The sequence below is a fragment of the Simochromis diagramma genome, unplaced genomic scaffold (assembly GCF_900408965.1).
Source record: "Simochromis diagramma unplaced genomic scaffold, fSimDia1.1 OVJJ01000247.1, whole genome shotgun sequence".
Classification (NCBI taxonomy): Eukaryota; Metazoa; Chordata; class Actinopteri; order Cichliformes; family Cichlidae; genus Simochromis; species Simochromis diagramma.
In genome coordinates this window covers 1,419,566-1,447,553 of record NW_024386949.1, presented here as the reverse complement: position 1 = coordinate 1,447,553, position 27,988 = coordinate 1,419,566, and the positions used below count along the sequence as shown (strand labels likewise).

The window sequence follows — 27,988 nt, the reverse complement described above, 5'->3', positions numbered from 1 at the left end:
TGTAAACAAAACCATCCACACTTCTCATTGGAGCGTTATCTTGTCATTTTTAACGTCATGATGTAAGTTTCCACTGCATTAAATCTTCAGCAAATACACAATGACACTTAACAATATGGGTCCATTTTTTTTTTTAGGGGTTTATTCAATAAATAATTCCAGAAAACAGAATCGCAATTGTGAATGTGATGGAGAAATCAACAAAGGCACTTAAACGTTGATGACAGGCGTAGCCTTCCAAAAGTTCTCTTATCAATCCTCTTTTTTTTCCATCATCCCCATTTCTTTTTAATTAAGCACGTTTGATCGAGGCACCTCTGAAAGAGTTAGGTGTAGTAACTCAGATGTAAAACAGGACACTTGCCCCCCATTCACATTGTACAAATAAAAACAATATAAGCAAATTTAGTCAGCAAATAAGGCAGAATTGTGTGTATTTGGCATTGCTGAGAAGAATAAAAGGACCTGAGTTGGCTTTAAATTAAGCAAGTAAAACCTGGAGCTGAACAGTAAGACTACTGTACACCGCTGCCCTTCATCAGGTAAGGCAACCCAAGAAAATCTTTTCTCCACAAAGACACATTTAATAAAAATGATTGTTCAGATGGATTATGTCACTTTGAAAACAAACATACCATCACCCCCAGCTCTGTTCTGTGAATACATGTATGGCTTTACACAGAACACAGGAAAACAAAAAGAAAAGAAAAAAAAAACCCTAAACAAAAAAAAACACTTCCTGTACACACCCCGCTGCTGCCAAACCCGGCACTACATCTGAAGGGCTCGATCCAAAGAGACGCCCACTCATTGAAAATGATTAAAGACACAGTAAAACTGTTGTATGCCTGTTTCTGAAACACTGATTGCCTCCTACTCTGCACTGTATGCATGCACGCTAATTTGGAAAGAAACCCTTCCTTTACTGTCCATTATCAACATTCATTTCAACCGCTCATCGAAACACTGATGGCTTCTATTTAACAAAAAAAAAAATTCTCTCAACAAAACCAAAACGTAAAAACCACACGTTTATACATACTGTACAAATTACAGATGATGCATAGAAGATCAAAAGTTAATAGAACGGAGCCGCAAAATGCAATGCTATTATTTGGTGGCTACAACAACAAACAGACAAACAAAAACAGTGAGCATTATAAAACCCGCCCCTCCCGTTTTCTTTTCCATACAGTGTTGTCACGAAGTAGGCAAAGCTCCATCATTTGCCCTCGTACTTTGGATTGATGACAGTTGTTACGGCACTTTTGTAGATCGGATTCTCACCCTGAGAAATGCAAAGAAAAGAGAAAGAAAAGTGAGTAAACCGTTGCAAACACAGTAAATGCATCACTGAGACACAGCACTCAAAAGAACAGGGAAAACATGCGTTGAACCTTTTCATGTTTGTGTGCCAGCTGCTTACAAATTGATACTTGAACCTCTCTTTTCCCTAGCAAGCAGGTCCACACACTCAAAATACTGACAGTATCCTTTTTAAACTATTTAGTAGGTTTAATTTAATTGAAGAAAAAGGCCTCCTTTTTTAATTAAACTGTCCTTTCCCTCTTGTTTGAACTCTGAGCTAGTTCCTGACAGCTTTATGTTTATTTTTTCATCTGTCCTAAAAGCAGCTGACAATGCAAACTCCATTTTCCCTGGAGGTTTTGCTTTGGGTCGGGCAGCATAGGGCTGTGGTTAGTACCATCACATCACAGCAAGAAGATCCTGGGTTCAAATCTGCTCTGGGGTTCTCTGTGTGGGGTACTCCAGCTTCATCCCACAACACAAAGGCATGCATGAAGTTAGGTTAATTGACAGTATATGTAAAAAGTGAGCATGAATGGTTCTGCCTCTCATGTTAGCTCTGCCACAAAGTGAAGATCTGTCCAGGGTGTTGTAGCAGGGCAGAGGTTCCGGTTTTTGTTTTCACATGTGCTGTTTTAAGCTTTGCCTGTTTGTAGATGATGCAGCTGCTTTTTTATGTTTATAGGAGGAAGTTTTCCCACAGAGATACACGTTAATCACCAAATGTGAAAATAAATCTGCTTTCCAATGTTTCCAGGATATAAATTTATGGTTAGACATGCATATAAATTCACAACATGCAGTCACTAAACTTATTTCACTGCTGCACTCATGCAAGAAGGAGCAATACAAACTTTGACCTAAAGGGCAGCGGCTTTATTCCCATAGCTGGGATTGTGGAACTGGTTAATAGGACTCTTGTATATGGGGTTCCCTTGCTAACAAGAAGAAAAAGAAGGAAGATGAATGGAAAAAACTGAAGAAAGAAATGGAGAGAATCAGGAAAAGCACTGGAAAGGATAGAAAACAGTCTAAGAAGGCAATACATTATAGTAACTAATTAGCATTGTAATTATTACTACCAGTCATTAGTGCTGCACAGTTTCTGTTTAGTAGTTTGTTTCCTACTTTCTTTAAAACTGTTTTTATATCTATTCTTCTTCCTTATAGGTTCCACTTGTGTTGCCAAAACATTTGATAATAAAATAAAATCTTAAAAAACTAATTTTCTTTAAAAAGGTTTGCTGAAACTAGGAAGAACAGACTTGAATACCATTTAAAAAAACAAAAAAAAAAACCCAACTGACTGTAACATAGTCCACTTCATGACATGTTTATCAGAAGAAATTCAAAGCCATCTACTGTGTGTCTGTAATATGGTAAATAATAGTATTTAAAGTCCTCTGGCTGTGATTTGTGTTCTGCTTTTTCCCTTCAAATTGTAAACACTGCTGCTGTAACTGCCTCACACTGAGCAGCAGCTGCTGCTGAACTTTCCATCAGTGGTCATTCTGCAGGCTTCCTCGCTCTGCTCCGTTGCCTTTTATGGTCATGCAGTTGTGGCATGTGGACGGCGAGTGGCAGCACCAGCAGCAGAGAAAAGGCCACTCCCTGCCCTCAGTGAATAGAGAACTAACACAACTGCATAAAGCTGGGGTTCATTGAGGACTGAGTACAGGCCACACAGTGAGAGGCATATCCTCATGATTACTTCACATATTTGCCTAGAGAGCTTTGTCACATGCACAATCCTGGAAAAATCTGTAAAGTTACACTCATCTTTTTGTTTAACACTTACAGTTTAAAGTGGACTCATTTTACTGAAGCTTCTAGCTCTACTGGAGTAGCTCTGTATAAGTCCCAGTCTAAAATGACCCGTATCTTATAACACTCTCACCATCTAAAACAAGCAGCCTCCTTCTATACCAAATTTAACCTGCGGACTGTGACACAATGGCTTAAATAACTCGAGCTCTTCCAGCGTGGTAAATTTTTTTAAAGCATAAACCCGAGTGAACGGCTCTGTCATTTAGTGCTGTGGATGATGCGGTTCTACTAACTCACCGTGTCCCATTTGGCGTTCATCTTCTCCTTCTCAAACTTGGCGAACTCTCGGCGGTCGTGGATGATCATGAGCAGCTTCCAGATGAGCAGCAGTGCGAGGCCGATGAGCACAATGCCCGCTACCACACCTGCCACGATGGGGATGATGTCAGGTCCTGACGGGCAGTCTAACAGAAAAGGAAAGCAAAGACACCCAATGAAAACGGTTGCTCATATAAAGAACAAAAATGTAATTATCATAAACAGAAAATAAGTAATCATTGATATTAATGGCTATTTTCTTGATTTCTTAAAAGTAGGGAAGATTCCCTTGGGTATGATATTTTAGGATATTGCTGGAGATTATTTTCCAAGTCTAAAAGCAAACTTCTGTGCTTATATATAGCACAGAAGTGATAACCTATATAAGACCTATGAATAATCCAGTCTCAATTACATCAAAGAGAGCCAAGAGTAGAAATATTAAACTGTCTAAGCATCTGCTTTTGTAACAATAAACAGAAAGCAAGTAAAAGGATGATCAGACAAAATCAGCTCAGTGTGACCGTACCCAGTTTCTCTACCACAAAGACTTCCTTGGTGGAATTCTTGGTGATGGCGTAGGTGTAGTAGAACCAGCAGTCGTTGGCATCCTTCTCTTTGCAGTGGGTCAGGGGGAAGCTCTGGTCTGTGGGCTGAGGTAGATCTTTTCGGTCCTTCACCTTTATTAGGTTGAAGTAGCTGCACTCCTTTTGGCACATCTCCTTCTTCTCGCCATCCCCAAACGCTCTGCACTGCACACAATCTCTGTGGAAGCACAGCGTGGTTTACTCACCACAGTGTTTTATATTCGAGACGCCAGACATTATAACCGCCATGCTGGAAAACAGTCGTCAGGTCTGAACTGCCACACATGAAAAAAAAACGAGTGAAAATCTAACTGTTTAGATAAAGGATGATGTGATCATTTTAATACAGTGAGAACTCTTAATTTTAACTCTTAGTTTTACATTTTGTTTTTGATTTATTGTACTTTGGGTTAATTTCCACAGTGAGTTTGTTCATTTTAGTTTTTACTGTTGAAAATGTTTAGTGTCAGTTCAGAACAGGAATTAAAAGGCATTTATTTTGTGAGAGCCTCAGTCATACAGACATCCCCGGCTTAAACATAAAGGCCTCTCTATTGACAAAGTCTAAAACTAAAGACATGAACTACAACTAACAGCATTTCTTCCACAGAGTTGGTTTTGTCATAGGCTTATTCTATGCACTGCAAGCACATCATCTAATTTAGAATCACAAGCACGTCTCTGGGAGGAAACGCAGGTACCTGGAAGATTTCATGAAATTACTGGGAAAACATGAAACTCCACACCCAAAGGCTCCCAGTGACAAGGACCCAGGCAGAACCTTGTTGGCGTCCTGTAAACTGCCTGATGTGTTTTTTTTAAGTGTTCCTTGAATTGTTTTGTAATGTGTATCAAATAAGTTTTAATGACTATGAATTATTATAGTCTCTGAGATGATTTGTTATGAAATTCTAGTTAAAAATCAAAGATAAATCTTTTGGCTTTTAACTAGAATTTAATCATAAATCACATGACTCAGTTTGGCAAACAACTTCTAAGCTTACATGTTAAAACAGACTTTACATTTTTAGATTTCTATATGTCGTTTCTCCAACCAAAGATGAAAGCTTCACACTCACTTGTGCTCAGTGCAGACACCGGGGCAGGTCGGACAGACCTCACATGTCGGACCCTGGAATTTGGGGTCTTCGCATTTGCAGATTCCACACTCACATTTGCCGCGGCCATTACAGAGCTGCCCGTTCTTGGCAAGGCAGGTGGATTCATCCAGGGAACATTCACAGGCATTGCCTGTGTAGTTGGTGTCACAGATGCACTTCCTGCATTCGCAGCGTCCATGTCCTAATGGAGCACAGGCATCAAACACATTCAGTGTGGAGTTAAATCAATCATACTTTCAAATGAGTTTACTTCTGTAACCCTTACCTCCGCAGAGCAAGTTGCTAGAGCGGTCGCAGTTGAAGTTGTCGCACTCACAGTACTTGCCACTGTAGACTTCTGCAGGATTCTCCCGCTTCTTACATTCGCAGGTGCCACAGAGGCACTCGCCATTGTTGCTACAGATATCTGTACTGTTGGGTTTTCTGCAGTTAGCATCCAGGTCGTCTGACCGGACTTCGTCTTTGCTGCACTCACATTCACGCCCAATACGTCCTTCGTTACATCTGCCACAGAACAACAAAAGTTTAATTATTCAAGTTTTAGTGTCACATTACAAGCAGCAATAAGTCTCTTGACTATTTAGGTGGATGATTAAAGTATGCCACTGAGATCATAAATCCAGCTTTTAATCAAATTACTTAAATATGTTGAGGAATATTTTGAAATTACAGACCCACACATCCTTATGCTCCATCATACATGGCTCAGCAGCTCTACATCTCTCTGCATCAATGCACATCAATACTTACTTGCAGGCTCCACATTCAAAAATCCCGTTTCCCCCGTGGCACTTCGGACTGTTGGGCTCTCCCTTTTTGGCACATTCACAGTCACAGATGAAATTGAGCTCTATCGCCACCTCCTCATTGAAGCCCAGCGGTTTCACTGTAATGACCTCAGGCTTGCCACTTGAAGGACACTTCTGAGATTCAATAGAAATCTTAAAAGACACCTGGAAACCAGAGAGAATCACACCGTATGAGGAGGATGCCATCAAGGTAACTGTTTTTCTTTTTGTATGATTGTCACATTTAAATGTGTCAGATCATCAAATAAATGTATTTGACTCAATACATTTTCCCCAGAGTATCTAAACTCTTTCTTTTTCCTAGATATAATTTTTGGTTTGCTTGTTTTACACTTGTCAGCAAATGGAAACCAAGCCTGGATCCTATTACCTCGTCGCCAATGGAGATGTTAGTGCACTTCCTGCCGTTGTCCTCTGTTCCTCGCACACCGTTTTTACAGAAGGCTTTGTACGAGATAGAAACGCCCTCGGGCAGCTTGCTGTTCTCCAGAATCACCTCAGATGACAAAGACTGCAAAAAAGAAAAAGATAAGAATCAAACATTTATTAAACTTTGTCTCTCTACAGATGAGTAGCAGCTTATAACTAACTTAAGTAATAATTAATTCCTTATAAGGAATTAATTAATATGTATTTTTGGGAGTGGCACAGTTAAGGCATAGCTGTCACTTGGGTTTGAGTATGATGGAAGAGGGAAAGTATTCATGCACACAGGTGAAGAGGAAAGCACCAGTTGTCAGTTCCTCAAATTTGGCTGATTATTTGCGTTGAATTTCTCTGTATGTGACCTCTTACGTTTATGTTACATTTTGTTACCTGTAATCTTCACGTGCTCAGATGAAGATGACAAATGCCTGGCTATGTGTACATGAGAAATAACTCAATGCTAAATCAATCCCCGATCATCAGGGAGAGTCGAAGATCACGTGATGATTGTGCAGTTCAACTTACATTGTAGGCATCAATGATGAGTTTGATGACATTACTGGAGTTGGAGGAAAGCGTGCCGACAGCTGATTTAGGAATAAGATTTTTCAACTCCTGTAAGAGAAACGAGAGTCAAAAAACATATCATAAAACAATAAATATTGATAGACATATATACATAACAATACAGGGTTTTTAAGCGTCCCAGTGTGGGTTCTGCTTGTATAAAAAAGAAAAAGAATCTTCTTCAAACACAATGCACAAAGGTTACCTGGTAAACAGGCTGAAATTCCTCAGTTACAGCAAAGATGGTCTGAATGTTGTGATCACTCAACTTCTGGACCAGGTGAGCAATAGAGGGATAATCCTGTTAAACATACAAAACAAACTATTAACAAAGAATATGGGTCATGTGAAGATACAATTAATGAACAGACGATAAAACTGAGACCATTATTAAAAAAGGTGAACATATAACAGCTCTCATTCTCAGTCGGCTCTCCCTGGATTTACTGTTAGTGTTAAAGACATGATGGTACATACGTAGTAGTGGCTCATACTGTACACGTTGTTTTCCAGGTGACACTTCCCATCGTTGGGGAGGACAATGCCGCCCAGCTTGCCGTCTCCAGCGAAGTGGAAACCAGCATCAGTGGAAAACACCAGCAGACGAGTCACGTTCCTCCAGCCAATTTGCTCCTGGGATCAAAACAAGAAGATATCCTTATTTATCTTATTTATACTTATTTGTATTCTATGCATTTTGCAGGCACAGAAGAATGGAAAAAAAAACAAAAAAAACCAAAAAAAAAAAAAACCAAGCTTAATTAATTAAACGCTCACCTCACAGACTGCCACCTGCATGATGGCATCAAACCCCCCCTCTGGAGAGTCCAGGTTTCCTGAGATCTGCTGCTGACTGACCAGCTGGTTAAACCTGTCTCCGTTGCTGGTGAGCTTCAGGACGTTCTTGTAGCTGAAGGGGCTCGTACAGTTCTCGTTGTTGGAACAGGGGTTGATTAGCCTGGCAGGTGTGGTGCTGATGTAAGGCATGACCGTTTTCTCCACAAAGGAGCCAAAACCTTAAGGCGAAACAAAAAAAGGAGAGCATTTCTTAACTTGGGATTATAAACTCATTTGGAAGGCTGAGGGTTTTCTGCTGTTTTGAAGGACATTTATTGGGTTTCATGTTTTTAACCGTACCTATCCTGAAGTCTGACGTGATCTCCCGCATTTCCCTCATGAGGTCAGTGCCAAGGTTCTTCACATTTTCCAAATCATCTTTCATGGAGAACGAGAGGTCCATAAGGTAATATAAGTCGATGGGGTAATCCTCAGCACGCTTGAATTTCAGGTCAAAAGTCTGTGGCTCACCTTAAAGGCAAAAGCAGAGCATTGTTAGTTATTAGACTAACGACAAGTTTCCTGTTTTTACTGGAAAACCAGAGTTACACTTAAATACAAAAGGGTTGGAAACTAAAGATAATTTAAGGGGGGTGGTCTCAAATTCGTTTTACCATCTTTGGAAATTTAAGTTTGCATCATGCCAGCTTCTTCAAACTGATAAAATTATTAAAATAATTCTTATAAATTTCTTATCTTTTCCAGTCCACTGGCTTTAAAGTGGCTAAAGGTGAGACTGACACAAATATAACGGCTTCTAAATCCAAACTGCTTTGACATTACACCAACTATGAACCATCAACATATTTACTCCAAATAAAAATTTGCTTTTGTTTTGACCTGACAACAGTTTCAGCAAACTGCCAAAGCATCAAAAGTTCAGGCTATATTGAAAGCCTTTTTAACATAACACAATCTCTAATTACGTTAGGGTATTTACACAGCTGTTTTAACTGTGACGAGTAAAAGAAATTCAACCAGGATATCAGAATCAGAATACTTTATTGATCCCTAGGGAAAATTATGTATATTCACATCTATATTCCTCTGGTTAAAAAAGACTTTAAGGTGACTTCTAGCTCTGTGACCTCAGCAAACTTTGGGCTCAGTCGCTAGTTTCTAGACCTGAGCCTTCATAATACAGTGATTTATGCATTTGCCTAAGAAGCAAAAGATCTCAAGTTTGATCCCAGAAGCACACAAATCCCCTGACGATGCATTAAGAAGGGCATCTGGCATAACATTTTGCCACATTAATCATGCAGTAGCTTATGGCCACTACTATCATCCAGGGAACGTTCACTGGCTATTGACTTGCTAATCACAAATGTTAGCCCATGAGTTTGCTGTGTCCTTGGTTTCACAGTCAGACCCGCCATCACTCATCACATCTGGTTTCAAAATACCAAGATGGCGTCGGTGAAAACATTGAAATCGGTGCTGAACAGCTAGCTAATAAATGTAAACATAGTCAGGAACATAGCATCAGCATACGCCTGCTTACCAGATCTGAGCGTCACTTTGAGTTTCTGAGGCTGTATCTGTGTGATCTCCTCAGGCTTGAGTTTTACGTTCCCATCCTTGTTGCGAACGGTGACATCTTTGTTCTGGGTAATTTCAGTGCTGCCGCGGGGGTCCTCAATATTTTTGCAGTCTTTCTTCTTCAGGTAGGTCACATCATCACAGCGAGCTGATTTGGACTCGCCCTCTGAGAGGAACGTCTGCAAAAAGAAGAAAAGATCATTAGAGAATTACTCCAAATGATTTTCCCACCACAGACCGGGATAGTTTTCTTCAAATTGCTTGTGTTTTCCTTTTGGGTTGTATTGTGAAAGGAAAACCACGCTGCCGCAATAACCTAATCAGTGAAAGAATGAATAACAATACATCCTTGTATGTGGCAGAAGACCAGGATTTTGAATTCAAAAATCCTGGTCCTCACAAAAGAAGGTCGTGAATAGTCAGATCCCATCTTATATTAATGACCTTATAGTACCATATCACCCCATTAGAGAATTTCGCTCTCGGACTGGAGGCTTATTTGTTGTTCCTAGAGTATTTAAAAGTAGAACGAGAGGCAGAGCCTACAGTTTACAGGCCCCACTTCTGTGGAACCAGCTTCCAGTTTGGATTCGGGAGACAGACACCATCTCTACTTTTAAGATTAGGCTTAAAACTTTCCTATTTGCTAAAGCTTACAGTTAGGGCTGGATCAGGTGAATCTAAATGCTCCCTTAGTTATGCTGCAATAGGTGTAGGCTGCTGGGGGATTCCTATGGCTCTACATCTACACTGATCCGGGTAAATTTGAAAACTGTGCTTTCGTCTAAAAACACTCCACGTCCACATTAGCGTTTTATTTATATAGTTTTGAGGCTACATGTCACACCCTTGCTCACAGCTTTTACCATTTCAGACCCTTCAAATTAAGGATTTATTTCCCTTTTTTTCCCCCCTTTCACTGAATTTGTTTAATTTCTTTACTTTTTTTTTCTCGACAAAGCTACTTCCTTAATTTATGCATCTTATTAGCCTAACAAAATTAAGTAATTTGATCTTTGAAGACGAACAATGTATTTTCAAGTTTAAAATCTAATTTTCCAAAATTAAGCTTAGTGGCTTTCATTTTTCTACCAGGCTTCAATCCACCATGGAGCACCTTATATTCTGGAGCCTCAATGTCAGTGTTTTTAATGACACTGATTTAAATGTGTCACTTTACAAGTATAAAAGGTTAAAGACTCGTTTAGTGAAACAAAATTGTTTGGTTATTTTAACTAATAATCAGACTAATCTTTGGAGCACGAGTGCTGCAGATACAAATCTCATGAATGTTGAAATGACAAAGTATGCAACGAAACATAAGATAAGGCTTCACTGTTACTTTCACTGTTACTCGTGGAAAGGAGAGAAAAGGAGAAACAGATGATTAACAGGCCTAACAGAGAATATAGATTGGATGCACATGAGACACCACAAGGAGGAGAAGGAGAAGCAGAGTCAATGAACCCAGTCAAAACGAAAACAGTGCTTTGACTCAGTTATTTCCAAAACCTCATGACATAAAAACACCTCTTTTTCTTTTTGCCTGCATCTAGCTGCACATAATCTGATGAGTTCTAAAGCAGAGCTACTTTGTGAGAGAGCGTTTCTTCTAAAGAGAGATCTCTTTAGGTGCTCCAAACGACTTCACTCAACTACAAACTGAAGTCGAGGCCCGGTTTCATAAGCTCAGGGGTGGATATCAGCAGGCTGATAGAGAGCAGCAGACATGATTTAACAGGAATGCAGTTGTCTTGGCACATGACGAGAACAAAAAGCATTTAACCCTGACATGGTTTCAACAGTTTACTAAAAGGCTCACCTTAACTATAAACCCGTTTTCCTATAGTTGGCCCTCCTCTCCAATAAAACTCAGCCTTTCCATCTAATCAATTAATTTTTTTTCCCTGTTTCAGTGTTTTTATTCTGTGCAGAACAAAACTGGACAGTTTAAGGGTTGTGCTTCTTCTGTTGTTTGAAATGTGGTGCAGGTTAAAGCCTGTCTGTGTTTCCTGGGTGGTTAAGCTGTAACCCAGTTCAATCTAGCTCTTTTTGCCTTTAGTTTCTCTAGTTTCTCTCTTTTTGCAACGAACATGTACAGAAATGTAAAATGTTTCATATACATATGTATACATCCAAGGCTAACCAGGTGTAGGAATTTGTTGATCTGTGTTCCCACAACCTTGCTTAAAGTGAACATGAGCCCTTAAACACATACATGTGAATCTTGCCTCACGGGTATCAGTCAGTGTTTCCCCCCCTGTTTCATTTCAGATAAATTCACTTATTTTAAGAGTCTCTCACCTAAACATGGTTATAACCGTACACTGAAGTCAGGTGACAGTAGAAGTGGAATCTGCAGCCATGTTCATACATAAATGTAATGTGGTTTTAAGCGAATTAGGTCAGTATGTTTTCCACGGTTATCCACAAGTAGCGCAAAGCAGGAAATAGTCTGCTTCAGAGGTATTTGAAATAATGGAAATGCTCTGTATCCTCTGATAAGGCGAGGGAGCTGCTTGGACAGAGCATGCAGAAGACAGGAAATGCCCGCCCACTCTAATACCACTGAGACTTTATACTAGGGAACTAGCAGGTTAAAGATTGGCCTCTGTGCCACTGAGGGGCAGAGAGAACAGCTCCTGATGCCCCACTCTGTGTCTAGTGTACTAACGTAAATATACGCTGGATTATAAATCCATTTTTAGTTGCAATCGAAGTATAAATGTAAACAAAAATTCTACTTGCTTGTGTTAACTTCACTGACACAGCATAAAAAGAACTTCATTTACATTTGTTTGTTACTGTGCATGAATGTTTAATTCCAACTGCATGTTTTTGGTCTTTTCCTCATACTGTGGTCTGTTTGCATTTCAACCACAGCAAGAAAATCCGCCTTAGGTACACTAAACATCTAATTAAGCAGCTTCATCCTGACCAAGTTTCCAGTGAAGAAGCAGCAGCAGGAGCAGCACTGCTGTTTACAATTAATGGACCAACTGTGGTTTACTTGCCATTGGGTGAAAAACAAAAAATCTCTAATCGCTTAACTCCTGAGTTTCTTGTACTGCTTACAGGATAAGTACAGATTACATGCACGCATTCATATAAACAACAAAGGTGAAAGTTAATTTAATTAAATAGATTTTATTGCATTTTGTCACTTAAACCATTTCATTTGTTTTGAATTGCAGAATGACTCCAGTCTTGTACTCCTATTTAATAATGGTGACAATGACAGATATTACAGTTTTCATCATTTTTTGTGCAGCTCAAGGAAACTGAAACTTTCCTCACTGATAAAGAGCTCTCTGATATTTTTCACTCATGTGATAAAACAGCTTTGACACAGCTTTGCTGATCCAACTCACTTCATCTGTGCACCATCCACAGATCTCAGAGACCTGGATGCATTCCCCACATGACTGCGCGTTTGCCTTGATGCATATGCTTCCATCTGAAAGAGACGACACAAGTTCCTTTTAGCCAAGATGATACAATCTTTTCCATTAGCTCACTAACTCAAAGCAGCTTTTGGCTGGAAAGCACCCCCCCTCCCTCCCTCCTCCTCCCTTCCCCCCTCCCAGACCAGAAAATTGAGTCATGCTGGGAAAAGCTCCAGACAACTCACCAAGTAATGACCTAACTCCATAAAACAAAAAACTCCAACTGTTGGCCAAAAGGACTAACAGTCATAAAACCATGAATGAAGATTTGAAAGGGGAAAAAGCATGAGAACAACCCAGTGTGAAAACTTTTCTATCACTATCATTCATAATGTGTGTCAAGAGCAAAAGAAAAGAAAGAAAAAGAAAGTGTAACAATAAATGATTTCTACTTCAGGAACTATTTGGTGGTTCTTGGGTGGTCTGTGTACTTTACTGACCTCTGTAAGACTTCTTACAGGGCAGTTTTCATGGAAAAAAGAAGTACATACTCATAGGCTAATACTTCTGTGCTTGAAGCTAATTGTTTAAGAAAGGACCACTATTTTTTAAAACCCAGTCAGATGTCAGATCAAGAATAGCAGAAACAAAGGAAGAGTCAAAAATAAAAAAATCAGATATAGATCAATGAGGCAGTGATCAAGTGGAAAGAGATTCTGTGCCAGTGGGAGTGGTTTTGCAGTAGTTAAACTCTACACACCTAATACAGAGATGCTCCATGAGGAGGACAGGAAGTCAGTCATAATACAGAAGATTGTTATGAAAAAAGACCACATGCACACTTAACACCTTCCTTATGTGCACACTACCAAGCCAGGAAATTTGCCTTCTACCAAATATGTATATTTTGATACTCAGTTACTTAACTGAGCAACTGGAATAAATCATCAACAGCACACCGTGAGGAAAGCTAAACCAATGCATACGTCCCAGCAGGGGTGACTTTTGTGGCTTCCAAAAAAATACCTTATCCTACGGAAATCTATTAAGTCAAAAACATTAAATCCATTTTGCGTATTTTATGTCATTCTAAATGTCAGAAACAAAGACTATTCAGGGTCTTAGCTAAGTGGTGTGCATGCCAGGTCAGATGCGCCTCCTACTCGTCACCTTTAGGTTCAAATCACCAAAACATTGGACATCAGAAACTGATGGGTGACATCTCTGTGGCTAGGCCCATCTTTTATATTGTCAATGCATGTGACGATAACGTCTCTGAAGAGGAGTCTGCAAACAGTGCCTCATGTTCACACTTTGTAATTATGAAATTTATGTCACGCAGGCCTAAGCAAACCCTCACATACTCGTGGAAAATATAACAGGCTTCACTCTGCTTCTTATATTGTGTGAGTGCTTGTGTTTTTTAAAAGATTGCAAAAGCCTACATGTGGCCTTGTATCTCGGTTTTGCTGCATGTAAAAAAAAAATTAAAAAAAAAAAAGGCTGTTGCTACATCAGCAGACTTTGACCCGTTTAGTTCCCTGAAACAGGTTCCTGAGAGAAACAGTTCCACATTCTTAGGATGAAAAAACAAATATTAGTAAATTAGTGCTCTCGTGGCTGTACTGCAAAGGGATGAAAATACCTTGTGCAGTAGGTTAGATTATAATTAATAGTCAAGATAAGAAAAGGAGCAAAACGGGAACTTTAACTTCCTACCTTGCTGTGCCAAGCTGCCACTGAGGGCTGCTGATAATGCTGCTATTAAAAGTAACCTCAGGTCCATCTGCAAAATAAAACAGAGAAAACAAAACAGGTCACTGATAGATGACATTAAAACATCTACATTGGACACATTTTTACAACAGCTGCACATGCTGAAATGGCTTTACAAACATACTAAATTCTAAGAGAGCAAAGAGAAAGAGGAAGGTGCTGGCATGTGCTGTTGTGGTTGTGGAGGTTGAATGTGGCACAGAAAAAAAACTTTAAAGACATTCAAACTCAGTGAGATCTGAAACTTGTGTGGCCTCCAATACAGGAAGATGGGTTTCTTTTTAAAAACATACCAGGTTTCAGATTTAATTTCATCACAGCTGTACATACTTATAGTTATAGAATATTCACAACATACTTCATACCGTGTACATTATAACATACCATAATAGACCCATTTCTGTAATATACTTACATATCTATATTATTGCTAATATATATTGTAATATATCTATATCACTAAAGCACTTGTGGATGGATGCAAACTGCATTTCGTTGCCCTGTACCTGTGCATGTGCAATGACAATAAAGTTGAATTCTATTCTATTCTATACATTAGCTTCTATGGCACTACAGCATTGCACTTAGTTAAACCTAAATTAGCTAATTTAAGTTGACACTTTATTGTTTAATAAAATGTAATTTTTAGTTCAGCTTTATTAGTTTGAAAAATTTGGAGTAAATATTACAACACAAACTTGCAAACTCACGGACATCTGGGGGTCAAATGTCTAAAACACTTGCCAAAGAATTAACAGGCTTTAAGTCTTGATCATGACAGTCTTTTAATGTCTATCCCATCATATGTTGTTGAGCTTCTGTCTTTACCATGAGATGAAAGCAGCAGCAGGGAGGAGCCATTCCCATTTTGAAAATCCTAAATAAGGAAAGCTGATTCACCCACACTCAGCTGGCCTCAGCTGCCAGCTCATCATCACTTCCATGGATCAACTTCCTGACTGTATCAGGCGGACTGCGTTTGGATGCTTTTAGGCCAACTCAGGCTTACTAATGAAATTCGACAAAAGTAGGAAGATAGAACAAGACTGAAGTGTTCTCTTAGGCTTTACTGTCTAAGTATCTCATAATGACTTAAACAGAAAACATGTAATGACTCTAGCAGGCATGACGAAATTTCAAGCTGCCCATACCAGAGAATGTAAACTAGGAAGGAATAACTTGTGGTTGATTAAACAGATGCCTTTCTACCACACTGTGTACTAACCACACAGCAAAAGTGGGGGGGAAAAAAAGCAGAACTGAGATGATCAAGATTTTCTTTAAGTTTAGTACCTCATACTCATACTGTGAACCCAGGCATCAGATTAGCAAACTATATTAGCTAGTGTGAAATATGTAACTCCTCCCAATTTAAATTAAACAACTGTATATACACAAGATATAGAAACTATAAGACACTAAATAAACATTAGTATTCATTTAGAAGTATTTAAAAAGAAAAAAAAAAAAAAGCTTGTAGTTAACATCATGAGATCAAGAAAAGGTGTGAATGTGCATTTATAAACATGAACAAAGAAACATGATGTGCAGAGAATCCTACTGCACTCTCACTAGTCTCCTTAACAATTTAGTGACAGATTTTAAGAATTCAACCCCTGGAGTAAAATCAAACTGTTGAGCGCAACTTAGTTTTATTTCTTCTTGTCTGTTTATTAGTTTTGTCATTTTGGTTTAAAATAAATAAAATGTATATCAGAAAACCCCACCCATACCAGAAAAAAGAGTTAAGGGTGTCCACATGCATGTACATTCCCATATTTGGTGAGGCTGTTTCATACCGCCTCCTGAATCTGTGCCGTTATCAAATCTCCAGCGACACACTTCTTGACTGTCTGCCCAATCCTCAAACTCACAAACTAATTTTCAGTGTTTTACTCACAGTAAGATAACACTAAGGAAATAGTCTGTTTAAAGGAAATCCAATCGTTGTGACTCAAAATAGTCTGTTTGGATAGTGTTAGGATAATAGGCAAGGGACCAAAGTCCATTCATGTGACCCAAGAAAAAGAAAGGTCATTTAACACTTATGTAAGACAAGTTTTGATATGAAAGGTGCATGTATGTATGTTTGCTGTTGTGCAGTGGGTCAGAGCACGGGAAACCACAAAATAACCACTTCCCATTATATCGGAAATACTGACCGACTTAAAAGCAAGTTTCTCAGTTAAAAATAAGAACAGGTATTTCCTACGGGATTAATAAAGCATTTCTGATTCTGATTTCTGTAAAAAACAAACAAACAAACCAAAAACAAAATATGACATTAGCAGAAAAAGTGCACTGCAGTGTGACTTTTTTTTTTTTTTTTTTTAAATCTTTGCAGTCACGAACAACAGATTATAGCTCACTCTTTCAGTTGATCAGTAAACAATCTCTCTTCAGAGTTACAACCAACTAAAACTCTGACACAAACAAGACTGTGTGGCAAGACGGACAAAATGTTTCAACATGAAACACATCCAGCACGATGTGAAGACTTTGAGCTCCACCCCGACATTTCTGAAGGCCAACTCTGTCTGTCGACTACAAATTACAGAGAGATGACAGATTTGAAGGCACTCAATGCCTCCTTTTGTCAAGGGCATTGGTATTTGTGTTGCTAATCTTTGGGCATGACATGGCTTACACATCTCTCCTGAAGGAAATATTATTCTGAACTCTCAACTCATTTGGTCTTTCCTTAAATATACATTTATGTCTTAGTTATCTACATTAAATTTAAGAGCAAGAGCAAGCAGCAGAGAGCTACAGCCAACACCCAACCGCTGAGCGACAGATTCACCTACAAAAAGGAACAAAAGTTTCCTTCCACCTTGATCACTAGGAGACTTAAAGAGCCTTTGAGCTAATGACAACAGTGTAGGATACATTACCTAATTTAACATAGCCTTTGCATTTATTAACAAGCTACTGGGTTTAAATATCTAGACAGACAACTTACTGCTTAGTTTGAATTATTTAGAAACACTTACTTAACAGTTTTATTTGAACCAGTGTCTGACTGTTGAATGGGAAAGGCTCTTACTTGTTCAATAGTATTGATAGAACATTAACATGTGCAGCTGATAAGAACTGATAGCTTCAAGCTAAACAGTGTGAAGGCTTAATTTGTAACAGACTGTGTGGCTAAGCAGCTTCTCACAACTGTAAAACATGATAGAACGCCAACTGGCAAAGGAGCATGTCCTACATACAAGTTTGAACACCGATCACTATGACAATATTTGGGACTTCAAAGGATTTATGTTAGTTGTAACCTCAAAAAACATCTCATCTGCTACAGAAGATCCAGTTAAGGTGTAACATGCTTTAAACTACATGATGATTATGGAAAAAAGCTGCAGATGAGTCTATCAAAAGATAAATGAGGGACCTTTCATATGCTATAACTTCTTTTGATCAGCCACTCATCGCACATGGTGATATGGTCCTTAAAGTTTACCCAAATGCACTTTTTGAAGTTTTCGCTGGTAATTTAACCCAAAACAGCTTAAACCTTCAGGGTTCCAATGCTGGCTTCTGCTACTCTACATCACTGACATTCAACTGGTTTTACTACTGAAACTAAAATATATTCTAAGACAGTGATGCTCAGTGATTGTTTATAGAAAAACAAGATGGCTTGGCTTTAGACTGTGACATTTGAGGTGGGTGTACAACTGATTTTGTTGCTGGTTTCAACTTTACTGAATTTAACAATGTTCATTTTGTAAATTATGGTCCACATTAGAGTCAGAAATGAGGATGAAGCTGGATCAAAATCAACCAATTTCTTTATGTAGGAAAAACATTCAGTGAAAGGATATGTTTTGAGGTGGGTCTATATTGTGATTAGGAAGTTGCTCTCTCTTTGTTTCTCATTTATATCTATCCCATGGCTCGTCCTGATTAAACAAAACCACGCACACACGCACGCACACACACGCACGCACGCACGCGCGCGCACACACACACACACACAGGACCTCATTTAACCAATGAAAGCACAGTGTAGCCACTGTAATTGTGTCAAATTACAGTGGCTACACCCATATATATATATATACACACATATACACACATATATATAGCTGCAATTACACTCATCATCAGGGAATCTCCAGCATATTTCCCCCATTTACTTATCAGATTTTCTGTATGATCTTAGAAAAAGTGGTAAAAGTGGTTTATTCAGTATTCATATTACTCTTGCACAATAACGTTCAGTGTATTAGCAGAAAGTTCTGAATTCACATTGTGACTACACAGATTAGTCTGTACCATATGTGAGTTAAAGGAGTTGGTCCTCTACATGCCATGCTGCTTCCTTGCCGCACACTGTTGGTAAGTAATGATTAAAAATGTCATAATTAATTTTTAAAAAATTAATAAACCTGCCAACAAATACAAGTGATAACACAACTGTGACAGTTATGTTCCCATTTAAAACCTGCTCTGAATCACCACACGGGAAGACGGGACAGACCTGCGAGCCTAATGTTTACAAGAACATGCGTAAACTGTGGCTAACTATGACTTTGTATGGTCACGCTGAAGGAGACAGCACAAGTTCTCCATTGGTGCTGCATTGTAGTGTCACACTTTTTCATAACAATTCAGCTCCTGCTGATAATAACCAGCACAGCTCTTACCAGTACAACTGCAGTAACTGGGCTGTTATATGGTCAGGCATTTCTTAAATAAGTGCTCACATCCAAATGCTACCTTTCAATATCAATAGCCTTACACTGAATTTCAAAGTCCACTTTTACTAGAAAATGTCACCATGAATCAATATCAAGAGATTCAGTTTTGGCAGCCATTCCTCTGAAACACAGAGGCTATTATTTATTTACTGACAGGAAATTAACAGGGAACCAGTGTACAAACACAGTTTTCTTAACATAAGTGGGTTATAGGAGAACTACCTACAACCGATCGTAAAAAGTTGATTGTGTTCATTTGGGCGTAGCATTTTCAGGAAAAACGTTTCATCACTCTTCTTCTGAAGACTTCTTCAGATCACCTGGATGAGTCACTTGGACTGAAAACGCTACGGCCGGATGAACAGACTCAACTTTTTCAGATTTCCTCACCTGGATGACTGAGCATGCATCAAGATACCTACAACTTCCATAACTGTCTAAGATTTTACAATGCCACGAGGCCCAGTAGTCAGCACCGTCCGTCTTCCTCTGACAGGAAGCTTTAAACAAACAAGGTTTAAAGTAAAACAGACGACATCCTGCTAACCAGCACGGGCCTACAGTCTGATGAAGAAACTGGAGTGTCGCATGTAGCACTTGAACAATGCAATGTGTAACCACATTCAAAAATATCTCATGTTGTTGGCAACATGAGCCACACTTGCTAAACCAATCTGACACTGTCTGTGCAAAGTTAAGTATAATGCAAAGTGCCAGAGATTTCAGCAATATTTATAGAGCAATTTGATCAATGAAAAGTCTTAGCACACTTGGACCACATCTAATTAAGGCAAAAAGTCCGTGTTGTGTGACTTAACAAAAGTTTGTTCATTTTCTCTCATTTTTAGGTACTTTATAACAAAAATACTTTAAGGTACTGTAAATACACTCCACTTACAACAACCTGTTCAAAAACCACAGTGCTAGAGACTTTCCTTTGGTGTAAGACCAAAAACCTTTGTTCTGATTCTTTTTACTTTTATTTATTTATTTATTTATTTTCGGTCTTATTTAAACAACCAGTAAATCATTCATCAGGACCAATTCCAGTTCGGGCCCAAAAGGAACTACTCTGGTCCCAGAATCTGGAAATAAATATAGATTGTTTTTAAACTTGAGGTATTTTGTATAATTACCAGCAAGTAGGGTTGTGCACCATGTTACAATTTTCCAACTGTTAGTTCAACAACTGGCAGAAGTAAACATATTTGTCCAATCCTCCAAACGTACCGGCAAAACATAACACGCTAACAGAAGTTGTGTCATTTTCCATGGATTACTTTGGATAGCCATAAAAAGAAAGAAAGAAAAGAAATGAAAAAAGTTTTTTCCAACAACTGCTGAGAAAAGTCGACTGAAACTCAGTCCTCCACAGCACCTTTTACTACGATTTGCTGCCTGCTGCCTGCCATCAGCCCCGAGGTGTTTTGATTCAATTTGCAATCAGAAGGATGCCTTAGGGACCAGACCCCACGCTCTGTGATGAAAATTCACTGAGAATTATTTTTGTCCTGCAGAAAATCGACTCCTCTCTTATTTTGACTTACATTAGACACTATCATCCCAGTAACTGCTTTTCTGAAAGGAAAACAGAACAACATATATTGATTGATAATTTAAGATTCGCAGGCAGAACAGGACTGTAGCGGTTAGCAACACAAACAAGGGTTCGATTTCTGTCTCCTTAGTCTCGCTTTCACTCAAAGTAATAAGACGTGTTAGGTTAACTGGTGATTCCACATTTGCTGTAAGTTTAAATGTGAATGTCACTAATTGTCCATCTCTTTGCATTAGTGTGGAATAAACTACCTGCCCAGAATGTACCCTACCTCTCACTCTATGATCGCTAGGACAGGCTCAAAGGCCCCCTCCAAGCAAAATGGTTCAAATCTAAGACAGCAAGCTGTTAGGGGGAATAAAATGCTTAACTGAACGCAAACAAACCCCAAGTTTGGGGCAATACAATTACATTTGATATCTCTGACTTAAAACAATGCTGGGAATTTCTCAGGCAGGGTAAGTATGAGAAACACAAGAAGTAAACAAGGAAGTTTTGACTCAGACTCTGCAGATGTGTGTCATCATGTGTTACACAAAGTCTGAGGAGAGAGACCACCTCTTTTAAAATGGGATTTAAAGTTGATGCCCGACAACTCCTCTAGGGAAAAAACGTCCCATAAATTGTTAGGCTGATATGTGGAAATGAAAGAGTTGCTCTGATTTAAAGTAAAACATGTCAACAAGTGAAGCCTAAAAACCTGCTGTCCTGACTCCTCTGTGACTTGCCTGTCAATACAAATATGAACAGTTAAGCCCGGTGTGGTGAAAAGGAAGCACATCTGTTAGTATTTAGTATTCCATAATATATGTCTATGTTTAAATTGTGGATGACCGCAGTCCAAAACAATAATGACTGGCTGTGTTTATGGTGTTTTAAAGCTAAATCGTGTTTCTGCACAAAGTGTTATGTGATAAACACGAAAAATAGAAGCATGACATGATCTAAAAGCCTACGTCTACTTTGCACCTCCCCCCATGTCAATCTCAAATGTATTCAGAACACCTGCAAAAAGCTTCCTGCCAAATAGGTTCTGCTGACGTGCAGCTTCCTCGACTTCCTCAGGCTGAAAATAAAAAATAAATAAATAAAAGAACAAAAGAAAACAAATGGTTGTCTAGACAACACTCTACCCACACGGGCTGAATAATCTTTGCACTTTTTTAGCCCATGACTTAAACAAAAAAGTCATACATATAAATGAAATTATTGAAAAGAATAAGCACCAATTCTGAACAAAAACATATCACTTTATGCCAACTATTTGCATTTGTGCATGCCAATATTTAACGTGGAAAATGTTTCGTGACTCTTGCTCGTTTCTCATTGGTTTCTGGTTTCATGTCAGCTAAGATTAGCCACTTTGTTTCTTGTTGGCTTACATCATTTTAAATGTGCATCACACTATTAGACACTGAATATTGTGAACTTGTTGCTGTGACAATTTCTGATACTAATCTACTTTATTAAATTTATTTTTGCTCTTCATCTTTGTCCCTTTTACTGTTTTTCTCTCTGAAGTCTGATCTTATGCAGTGTAGATATCTGTGGTCAGATGCACAGTATCCCTGCACAGTAAGACCTGTAACACTTTCATTTTTCCCCATCGTCATCAGACAATATAATAACCATTTCTTTTCCAATGCACAAACAATCCCCAATATCATATGCTACATTTAATAAATGGGCTCCTACCTGAAACCAGGGCTTTTACTAATAATTATTTAATTAATCTTTCAGTAATTTTCTCAATTAAATGTTATCAAACATCTAAATTTTCACAAGAAGTTTCTAAATCCTAACATGGAAACAAACATCTATAAATTGCTTCTTTTGTACAACCACTGGTAAAAAACATTTAGTGTTTCTATAAATTAAGCAGAAAATCATCACAAAGGCTTTTCAGGATAGAGGTGGTGTTTATGTATGCAGCTATCCATGTGCACCTGAAAGGAGATGCAATTGTGTGTTCTTAAATTAAATGTGGACAAACTTCAATAGCACCATATTTGACTGCAACTGTGAGCTCAGCATGACAACACCAGCTTTCAAAAATCTAACCTAGTTTGATTTCTATAGCTCAAGCTGTTGCTTTAAACACCATCTTTAAAAGTTCCACATTTGCCCTAAAGATTGTTGACATGGTTTCCCGCCTTGTTTCAATGTACATTTATTCATTATGTAATGGATATCATGTAATGCCACAATGTGGGCCTTAAAAAACTGACAGCTACTGTAGCAAGCGCACTGGTGAAAGCGTGACTCTTCCAAATCTTCTCTGAGAAATATGCAAAAGGGAAAGATGGTTTACAACACAAGTCCCCATTGTTCTTACAGAGTGGGTCATCTGGGAGTTCAGAGAGCGAGTCGAGCACCCTTCCCCCACAACCAAGCTCTGTTTGCCACCCGGTCCACATCTGCTGCTGAAAGTCACAGTCTACTCTTGGTTCATTAGGCCCCCAAGGATGATCTGATATCCTCGTGTTGGTGTTGTTCCCAGACCATCATGAAAATGTTGTCCCAGGTTCAACATTGCAAGTGACCAATCACATTGTTGTGACGTTATTCTTTTGCGCGGCAAGCCATTCGTGCATTTATGAAATTCCAATGTTGCAAGGACAATATCAATTCTGCTTACTGTTTATTAAAGGGTTACGGTTAGGGTTAGGGTTAGGGTCAGGGTCCGTTGATCGGCGGACAGAGGCGGTTTCACGCAGCTTTAGTACAGTTTTTTGTTTTACGCCGGTTTTTCCCGAAGTCGCAAAAGTATGACGTCACAACATTCTGATTGGTCACTTGCAATGTTGATCCTGGAACAACATTTAGTATGATGATCTGGGAACAACACCAACACGAGGATATCAGATCAACCAGGCCCCCAAACAACTCAGCGTGACTTTTCATCAATTTCCTTAATCAAACCACACCCAGCCTCATCCAACAGGCCGTTGAAGGATCAGGATGGGCACGTCCATTGTCAGAGCACAGTTGAAGGAAATGACCCGCTTGCAATTTCAGTGATTCCCTTGTAGCACTTCCAAAAACATGTTCTACTTTCTAGCTGTTTTTCCTTTCGTTGCGTGTGCATAATTTGTGTACTTTTTTCCTGTTACAGAATCAGAAACCATCATCTGGCAACCAGCTGACTAGAAAAAAACAGTTGAAGGGAAGTTACTCTTTCCACCAACAAGTGTTCAGCTGATGCCTTAATTGTCAAGAACGCAGATCTTTATTTTATATTGACCTCTTTATCAACAAAGTCAAAGTATTCGTTTTACCTAAACTATCTGTTGCAAAGAAAAAAAGAAGAAGAAGAAAAAAAAAGTTTAAGGTGAGATTTGATTATTCTGACGAGCCTAAGCCTGTGAGCTCTTGCTTTTAAAATCTAAAAAAAAAAAAAAAAAAAAAAATGTGAGTAAATCCAACATATCCAGTGTGTTAGATATCCAGCAGTCATGAAATCTTACTCTGACAAAGATAAATCTATCGTTTTAGCTGAAAAATGTTTGTAGAGTTTGTTTGGAGTTTTTTCAGGTATGAAAAAGATCCCCATCTCTCAACATTCCTCAGAGGGATGAGATAATAATGCATTCGATTTTAACAAACTCCAAATTTATGTTGTTGGAAACTATGTAAATTTCTCTTTCTGTTTACCGAGTTTACTCAGTCTGATCCCAAGTGAGGACATTTTAGCTGCTCAGCTGTCTTTTACATGCCAGAACAGTTTTCCCTAAATAAAAACTGCATTAAGAATTTACTAAGGCTGGATTTCATTAAACACTGTATAAATTAGTTAACTGATGTACTTCCAAAGGCTTTGAAATTTGAAATTGCTCATGCTAAATGTTTTGTAAAGTAATTTTATCATTGTTTCCATCAATTACAGCAGGCCAGCAGTCTTTACATTTTGGGGGGATGGGGGGCTTTTCACCAAAAGAGAGGTTATTCTGGGAGATTTCTTTTACTCTGACTTATAACAGATTTTAATAAGGCCTGTTGTAACCAAAGAAAACCCTGATGATTCGCAGGGTTGTGTCTTCACATGTTTTGTTTTTCCCAGCCGAAAGTTAATGAGGTAAAACATTTTCGCTTTAAAGTGAGAAACCAAGCAGCGAGTCCTTGTAGTTTAAGAGGCTGCAAATGGATTCATTTTGACCATAAAAGGATTACCCACCTGGTGACGTGCAGTTACATTTCTAGGGAGCTACAAGTCAAGTTACAGCATATGGTTACAGAAGGGTCTGTGGTAACACTATACCTATGAGCATTGAGTTAACGCAGAAGTACAAATCCACTGTAAAAATGGCCTCGGGTCCATCTACCAACCTTCGTGCGTTTCTTTCTGCATATCTGAAGTGTTATGAAACTTTTCTCCTCTTAGATGTGAGAACTACCACATTTTACCGCTGACTCAAGCCTCATAATATCTATGAAAAGATCATGATTATATCTCCTCAAACAAACACTCCCAGTTGCTTTGTCTTGCCGTCACTGGAGGTCCTGTAATCTGTGACTCACATCTGACCAGTCAGAAGCAGGCTAAGGCACTGAGTAAGGTTAAATGACCCTCCAAAACTCCCCCGGATACTTGCAGGGCCTTGCCTAAACAGCACAACAATGTAACTAAGGAAGTGACTCACTGGTGCACATTTGGCTACAGTCTGCAGGCATGTCTGGAATTAACATGCCTAGTGAACATTATCTGTGCTCTACTGCTGTACAAGATCAAATACATATGTGTTTGTCACACCTCCATATGACACCGTTACCATGTCATTATAATGCTGTCTACAAGCCAAGACTGGTCAGTAATTAACACGAGTCACTTTATTAAAGCAACAACTAGATGGCCACCAACTACTACTTCAACCAACTCAGCTTGCTCAGGGAAGACAAAACACAGCCCGAGGCTGCTATTCCTTTACAGGAAGATGCAAGCAAGACCAATCTTGTCCAACTGAAGTGCTGGCGTCAACATAGCTGAATCACAGCTGTGGCCAAGGCTGAACAAGAGGTTCTTAAGAATCTGGTTAACCAAGCTGACCTAGATTTAAGTCATCCTGGATCTTACTATATCCTCAACCACAGTTTACAGTCCATAATGCAGTCTAACCAAACCATAGTCCAGCTGTGGTCTCTTCAAGATATTCTTTACAAGTCTCCCAGGGTGGTGTGGGTCTACAAAAGGGAAGTTCTATTCTCAGGACAGCAGACTAAACTTAAAGGCTGTTTAGGACACAGTGGGGGTGGCTTTAAACTTTGAGCCAAATGACCACATTGTTTATTCAAACCAGGCAGTTTCTGATTGATAACTTGGGAATTAAAAGCAATTATTTTACAAATCTGATGACTTCACAACACCACAATAACTACTACAACTTTGTATAACAAGAAGCCAAGTAAAAAACTGGAAAACAATTTAAGCCTCTGCTAAATATCTGATTTGATTCAACAAGATTAAGCTTTGTTAGCAGCTCCCTTTGAGGGACAAATCCCACTGTCCACTCACAGTTTAGCCTCCCACACTGCCCTCTTTAGTAGTACAAAGCGGCTACTTTTTGGCCTACTTTCAGCACAAAGCTCAATTTGAGATTTTATCGAGGAGCCTGCTTGAGGTGTAGCTTTAAACAAGCCAACATTTCACATGCTACAGAGATGAACAAACAAAGAAACCAACACTGAACTAAAAACTAAACCGCTAGCTAGAGTTGCCGTTAATCCACACCCAAACTTTTTTTTTAGCCTCAAGACACACATTCTTTGCTTCTCCCCCATCGTCATTGTGATTTCAGCCATGGCAGGCCGGTAAATGTCACAAATGTCGGTTAAAATAAAACCACTCACCTTAAGCCGATACCTTTGTGACGTCTGTGTAGATTTACAGTAACATTTGCTTCCAAAAAGTGTCCTCGTCAAACGGAATATAACCGGTAACTGAAGCGAAGACTAGCTAGGACTGTTCTGAGGGTCCGCTTTGTTTTAGCTAATAAGCCGCACCGCTCGGACGTAACGTTAGCGATTAAAAACGGGCGGAGTTAACGTTTATTCATGTGAGCCTTCTCAATAATAGATAAGGCTCTTTGAGACCCCGCTCAACCAACACGTTACCGCCGTGAATTTGGTGCTGCTGGGTGTTTTTTCTATGCCCCTACTTCATAAACCTCTTCTTATTTAGCTCCGCCTACACAGGAACAACTGCGGCACGCAGAGGGGAAACGAACAACCACACAGGAGAGAGCAGTGAACCCTTTTTCACCCTCGATGCGGTGAAAAGTCACACGCACAATCTCGCAGGCTGTAGCCTTTGAAGTAAACACTCATACACACACATATGCACAGTGTACAAGTAATTTACACTCAAAGAATTATATTCAAAAGCAAATATCGTTCTTAATTTTCACATAAGATACCTTTTTTAGATTTTTGTTTGTTTGTTTTTCGCTTTTGATATGCCGATACCAGGGGCTTTTCGAGGAATTTTTCAATGGGGTGGCACTGGGTGGACTAAGAACAAAGCAGAGAAGCCCCACAGGAAATCTGAATATTTGAAAAAGAAATTAATACAGATGTAAAAAAATTTATGTATGGAACATTGTGTGCAATATTTAGGCATGAATCACAATGAAAAGTGACACAATGCAATAGTTTAAACAATGTTTTGTAATGATAGTGTATTCATTCAACAGAATTATATACACAGTATTTTTAAAATAATTGCTTTATAACTTCTATTTCAGGCTACTTAGTAGTTCTGCACTATACTGTAAAGGTAAATACTCAGTTATAGCGTTATTTTACAAAAAAGATTTAAAGAGCAAACACAGAATTTTATAGGCTCATGCAATATTTTTTTTATTTGAAATGTAATCTAAACAAATCGCAAGTGCTTGTATTAAGATACCTTCCACCAAACTATCTCAACTAGGAAGTTCATCTGCAGAGGGTTTTTGTTTGTTTGTTTTTAGCTCTGCTGCACTTAGTTTCCTACATTCTTCACTTCCTCTGAACAGTATGAAGATTAAGTCATTTGTCACCTAGACCTATTTCCTGTAAAAAAAAAATTAAATTAAAAAAAAGATTAAAAAAAAAGAATGCTAACAGCTACTGTGCTTTAGTAGTCGTAGCAGTTCAACTTTTCAGCTTTGATGACCTCTCACTGACAGTTTTAGCAGTTACTTCTTATATTGGTCTTATATTGGTGTATAGCAGCTGATGCTGCCAGCTAGAAAACTGAGTCATGAAGTCACCAGCTTTATTAAACATCTTGTCACCACTGCACA

General features: G+C 38.8%; 1 protein-coding gene across 1 annotated transcript; it reads right to left on the bottom strand.

The window, feature by feature from the left end:
* Positions 1 to 123: 123 nt before the first annotated feature.
* On the bottom strand, positions 124 to 26,863 carry LOC120737667 (integrin beta-1-like). The gene is made up of 16 exons (XM_040038500.1): positions 26,553 to 26,863; positions 14,388 to 14,454; positions 12,654 to 12,739; positions 9,245 to 9,461; positions 8,041 to 8,211; positions 7,681 to 7,919; positions 7,381 to 7,536; positions 7,109 to 7,204; positions 6,862 to 6,951; positions 6,281 to 6,421; positions 5,852 to 6,054; positions 5,367 to 5,605; positions 5,060 to 5,282; positions 3,923 to 4,158; positions 3,373 to 3,539; positions 124 to 1,288 (listed from the first exon to the last, which is right to left on the bottom strand). Exons 2-16 carry the CDS (start codon positions 14,452 to 14,454, stop codon positions 1,223 to 1,225), a joined length of 2,397 nt encoding a protein of 798 aa, XP_039894434.1. The 5' UTR covers positions 26,553 to 26,863; the 3' UTR covers positions 124 to 1,222.
* Positions 26,864 to 27,988: the final 1,125 nt, after the last annotated feature.